The sequence below is a fragment of the Gossypium arboreum genome, chromosome 9, assembly GCF_025698485.1.
Source record: "Gossypium arboreum isolate Shixiya-1 chromosome 9, ASM2569848v2, whole genome shotgun sequence".
NCBI lineage: Eukaryota > Viridiplantae > Streptophyta > Magnoliopsida > Malvales > Malvaceae > Gossypium > Gossypium arboreum.
The window spans coordinates 60,605,977-60,612,152 of NC_069078.1; the positions used below are offsets into that span (position 1 = coordinate 60,605,977).

The 6,176-nt window shown below is 31.5% G+C and overlaps 1 protein-coding gene across 1 annotated transcript; it reads right to left on the bottom strand.

The window, feature by feature from the left end:
• Positions 1-3,184: 3,184 nt before the first annotated feature.
• Positions 3,185-5,858, bottom strand: LOC108454862 (putative pentatricopeptide repeat-containing protein At3g16890, mitochondrial). Its single transcript, XM_017753464.2, has one exon. The coding sequence runs from the start codon at positions 5,819-5,821 to the stop codon at positions 3,782-3,784; it is 2,040 nt and encodes a 679-aa protein (XP_017608953.1). The 5' UTR covers positions 5,822-5,858; the 3' UTR covers positions 3,185-3,781.
• Between the last annotated feature and the right edge of the window lie 318 nt (positions 5,859-6,176).

Below are 6,176 nucleotides of genomic sequence, written 5' to 3' on the forward strand. Positions count from 1 at the left end.
AAAACTGACCCAAATAAAATAATCATTTACAAAAATAATTCAAGTGTAAAATTTTGTACGAAAATGACCTATTTTCTATGATGTACGTTGGTGTCGATGTTGGTGCCGGCATCACCCTCTATCATCCCGCAACCATTATACCATGATTACCTGATCCATAAAAAATATTTTTTTTGTGTGTCAGTAATGTGTTTGCTAACATCATTATATATTTTTTTTCGAATAAATATTAAAAATATTGGTATTATGAGATTTTAAAATAAAAATAAAAAAATATTTTAATAGATTTCGGTATTTATGTTGTTGGTACCAATTCAAATTTTCAAAAAAAAAAAAAGTATTTCAATCTTTTTGGTGCTGAGGTTCCTGTTGCCAGCACTAGTGTTAGAAATTATTTTCTTTTTGTCGGCCTTCCTTTTGCCGACATCTATTAAAATATTTTTTTTTAATCTCGAAATACCAATATTTCTAATGTGTATATCAAAGAATATATAGCAGTGCTAGCGAACACAGTGCTAGCACCAAATAAATATTTTTTAAGGGGCCGAGCAATTATGGGGCAATGATTACCGGATTATGGAGGGTGGAGTTGATTGTGAGATGGCTCACATCAACCTACATAGCAAACAAGTTATTTTCATACGAGATTTTGCACCTAGGTCATTTTCATAAATAATCAACTTATTTAGATTAGTTTTTTTAATAAAAAAAAGGCCGAACAATTTTTATATAAAATTTAAGTTAAATATTAAAAAGAGGTTAAAATTTGCTATCAGTCCTTGTACTTTGATAAAATTTAAGATTTTATCCTTATACTTAAAAAGTTAAAAATTAACTCCTACTTTTCTAATTTAAAATTTTTAGTTCAATCATTAACATCTCATCAAATCTTAACTTGTATGGGCGATGGTTAAAGCTCTTATCAGGCATCCATTTGACACGGGTTCAAACTAATATAGTCAATTCGTCATCAGTTTTGATTGCATCAGTTGGTGCGCATTGTTCTAGTAATAAACTGAAACAATTACTTTTCTTTTCCGTAGAGTATAAATTCCAATCCATATCGATTCGTTCCGACCAATTTCGGTTGCATCGGTTGAAACATTGTGCATCCGCCGATGTATGAATAATGTTAAAAAATGGATAATTTTGTTGTGGATAATTTTGTTGGTTCATATATGTAATTTTTTTTTCCTTGTTACTTTAAATTTTAAAATAATGAGTATTTTATATAATCAATTAATATTTTTTATATTTAAAATTATTTAATCTAATTCATTTGATATATTCAATTATTTTATATATTAAATATTTTTAAAAACATCGATAAATCCAAAATGGTATATTGAAATAAAATTATACCAGTATGTATCAATTTCAATAGAAAAATGATGCCCCCACTATTGTGGTACTGACTACCTTGGTTCAAACTGTGTGACCATCCCCACCTCAATATTGTATCAAAAAAAAATCTTGTTAAAATCTATCAATTTGGCATGTTTGATTAAGTTGCATTATATAACGTGACATATAATTGACAAAAAATAAACATGTTAGGTTGACAAATTTAGACGGAAACTATCAACAAAGATAATGGCTTAACTAATGTTTGTAAAGTTGAAAAAGTAGAGAACTGAATTTTTAACTTTAAAGTACATGAATTATTTCTTAAATTTTATAAAAGTTTAGGAACTAATAAAATACCTTTTTTTGTACAACTCACGTAGAATTAGGAGAGCAATTGGTTTAATCAGTCAACTTTTCGATTAATTAGCCTTAGTCATTGTGTTGGGTTTAGGTTATTTGGTTGAGTTTATATAGATATATATATATTTGTTATATATTATAAAATATAAATATATTTTAAATAATTTAAAATTAATATAAAAAAAAAGTCTATTTTTTCGGTCAATTCAAATCCAAGATTCGAAAATCAATAACTTACCAAATTAACCGATTAAATCAAAGTAAAAAACAACCAACCCGGCTCACCCGACTAAAACAAAATTTGAAAAACCGAATGGGTCAAAATTTGGAGTTAAAACTAAAAAATGTTCCCCCTTAACTGATAGTAGGAGCAAATCACTGTGAATACACCCACGTACCACAAACAGTCAACCCTGCACTACAACTTGAACCCATGACATAAATTGTAAAATAACTGATAGTAGGAGTTACATTTAAGTAAGACGAGTTAAGATGAGATTAAGGAACTCCCTTCGAATTTAAAAATAGAGTGAAAAGTTAAAGTTTAAATAAATTTCGAGATAAAATGAGTTCAAATACATATAAATAAATCTAGAGTTAGTGTGAGCAAACAACGATCCTGTCTTTCTCCATTGGATTTTAAATATATTCAAGAATCAAATTTAACTCATATAAATCAAGTCTATTAGAATTTATATTTGATAAAAAAATTAAATATTATTATTTAACTTAAATTATAAAATATAAAAATATTAGTATAAAATAATTTTATAATATTATTAATGAGTAATATTTAAGGTAGTCGATCTTGCATGTGGGTGCATCGTTTTTCCATTAGAATTGATACATATCGGTATCGGTTTGTTTCGTGTGTCTTGTTTTAAATTTACCAATGTTTTTGAATATATTTAATATATTAAATGAATTAGATTAAATAATTTTAAATATAAAAATATTAATTGATTATATAAAATAGTCATCAAGAAACTTCATGAATAAAATTTTATCATTTAACAAAATTTAAAATAAACAAGAAAAAAATCCAACACATTAAACCACAAAATTATTTTAAAAATCTATAATAAAATCATCCCGTACTAATATATAAAATGAAAAAGTTGTGTTGGTGAAGCTTTTAGAAATTGTGTTTTATTTTTCTTTAATTTGTTTGTTATATAAATTATTTATTAATTTAAAGTTTTTCCTTTTAAAATTGGTTAATAAAAATTTAAAGTAGATAAAAACAATAATTTCATCTATTTTTTAATATTATTGGTGCACAACGTTCCTGGTTAGAAGGAAGAGAGGATTAAAATAAATTTATAGGAGGAGGAAAAAGAGAAATAATCGTTGCTCATGCACCACTGAAACTGACTAAATTAGTAATACCATGAAAATTGTCAATAAAATCCACATTTGTGAAGGAAATTATAGAATTCAACTTTTGATACACATCACCAACAGGCAATTTCTGAAATTTAATCCCCCCAACGACCGATAGTCAATCTGAATTTTATTATTAACAAACTTGATAAACACAGTGAATCCTTCTCTTCAAATAAATCATATTTCTTTTGAATAGCTTCTTGAGATGACCTTTTATTACACTACTCGTAGTACAATAATAGGCTTTAATTATAAGAAAGCTTAAAATGCAGAACAATTCATTTCTGTTAGCACTTGTAAAAGCATAAACCATGTAAATTCTCAGGGGAAGATTACAGCTGCTGCATGCAACTACCTTCAACCCCAAAGCCCCCCTTATTCTGGTCCGGAATTTCAGCTAATATGTGGCAAAATTTCAATCTTTGAAAATAATCTGGGAGCAGAGGGTGCCAAGTGAAGTTCATTGCTTGATTTTTCTAGCAACTGAACTCGCGCATCCAGCCAGATAATAAGTACAACATCTTGAGCAGATAGTATGGCATAAATGAACAGGTAGACCACCTGATGTTCCGTTGCATTGCAAAGTTAAAAATCTCGACAACCGTATTGAGGTAGCTTGAGAACCACAGGTTAATCTGTCTGCACTTCTCAGCCTAAACCCCAACGATTTCATTTAAATAACCAAATCCTAAAGCCCGGGAATCAAGTTTAACTTAGTACCCCTTTGGTTGCATCGTTTTACAATATTCCGAGCATCTTCCAAGCGACCCTTCCAGACTAAAGACTCCAAAACTAAATTGCATGTGTAGGGATCGGGGAAACAACCTTTAGCTTCCATCAAGTGAAACATCCCAATGGCTTCATCAAATCTTTCAGATTCACAAAACGCCTTAATAAAAGTGCCATAGGTATATTTGTCGGGATCCAACCCCAACGTCAACATGGTGACTAAAAGCTTTTTTGCTTTCTCGATCTTCTTCATTCTACAAAAACTTTGAATGAGAGCATTGAAAGAGAAAACATCAGCACTTATTCCAGCTGCCTGCATTTTTCTTACAAGTTTCATTGCTCTAGCAACATCCCCGATTACGCATAAAGAACGAATCAATATATTGTATGTAACATCGTTAGGGGTGACATTCCACCGATACATTTCCGTAAAACAGTCAAAAGCATCATCAATCATTTGTGCTCGACAAAGTCCATCAATTAGTGAACTAAATGTGAAAATATCAGGATCAAAACCAAATTCTAGAAGCAATACCAGAAATTTCCTAGCATCATGTACTTGTCCAATCTTACAATGCCCACCAATAAGGGTATTGAAAGTAACAAGAGTCGGAGCTATACCTCGAAAGCACATCTCGTTAAAAGTCTCCCTTGCCTTGTCCATCATACTAGCTTTGCAAAAGCAATCGATCACCATGTTATACGAAATAACAGTGGATAACGACCCACCCTTAGTCATCTGGTCAAAATATCGATCACCCTCAACACATTTCCCTACACTATACAAGGCTTGCATAAGTGCAAGATATGTATTAAACCCTGGTTTCAAACCTCGCTCTATATAGCTATCCAAAATTTGACATGTTTCATTGAGATTGAATCCCTTTATCAAACATGTCATTGTAAGGTTAAATGTTGAATTATCAGGCATGTAGCCTCTCCCAGAAAGTTTATTCATAAACAATGCTGCTTCCGTAGCCATATGGTGATTCGAAAGACAAAACAGTAGAGTATCACAAGCCAATCTCTGCATCATAGGCTCCTTCTCCAAGAACATTATCAACAACTCGAATGCCTTTTGTGGAGCCACACAACGGAAAACCCCATGAATCAACGATCTCACGGTGGCTTCATTAGGAAACACATTCCTTTTCTTCATCGTCTCAATGAGTCTAAACGCATCATTGACCTTCCTTGCATTACAGTACCCATCAATTAAGATGGTATAAGTATACACATTCGGTGAGTATCCGAAACCTTCCATCTGCTTAACTAACCGAACTGCCTCATCGATGACACCGGCTTTACAAACACCATGAATGAGAATATTGTATGTAAACCTATCTGGTTTACAGTTATCAGCTGACATTTGTTGGAACTTCAAATAAGCTAAATCAAGTGAATTGGATTTTATTAACGCATCAATCACGGCATTATACAATCTAGTGCTAGGATTAACACCCAAAAATGAAATCTGCCCAAATATCTCAGCACAATACTTAGCTAATCCTAATCTTCCCCAACTACCAATCAAAACACAAATCAAATCTTCAGTGAAACTAAGGCCTGAATTCCTAATATGATTAACCAGTTCAACAGATAACAAAACCGGACCTTTTTGATAAAGGGCATTAGCTAAAGCAGTCTTAACCGATGGATTCTTTGCAAATAGAGGGTCGATATTGGAAACCCAGATATAAAATCTCAAAGGGAACAATGGGTTTTCTTGATTTTGAAAAAAACTGATCACGAACTGAGGATTCAAAATGAGTCTCTTGGCTTTTAACTCGTGGTTAAGCAACAAAAACCAATCGTTTCTAGAAAGAAAGTGGGAAATGCAATGATAATTAATCGGAGAGTTACCTTTTGAAGGTGAGGGAGAAGCAGGATTGGTAAATTTGAGTGGGATTTGAGGCGAAATTGGAGTGTTTTGGGGGGGTTTTGTGAGGTTTTGGAGTGAAGGTTTTGACCTCGAAGCTAAAGAGGAAAGCCTTGTCATGTGTCCCCTCTGCAATAAACTGGCTAGCGACCAAATGAAGCCCAGGTTTTTGGTTTTTATTACGGAAGGAAAAAGGTTTACCAAACGAACCCGTTTTGGTAATACACAATAAAACAGGGGTGGTTAAAGAATTGGACCGGGTGGGCTACCCAATCCGAGATGGGCTTGAATTAGTATTTAAATTTCCAATACAGTCAATTCTATTTACCATAAATTTCCTATCGCGAATATTTTATAAAATAAAAAAATATAATAATTATGGTTAAAAAATAGGTATTAAAGAAAATAATTTAAAAGATATATAGCAGTTGTATGCATTATTGCTTTTATAGATATTTTATTTTACATTCTTTCA

Excerpts from the sequence above, each read along its gene's own strand:
- LOC108454862 (XM_017753464.2), bottom strand. The coding sequence starts at position 5,821 with ATGACAAGGCTTTCCTCTTTAGCTTCGAGGTCAAAACCTTCACTCCAA.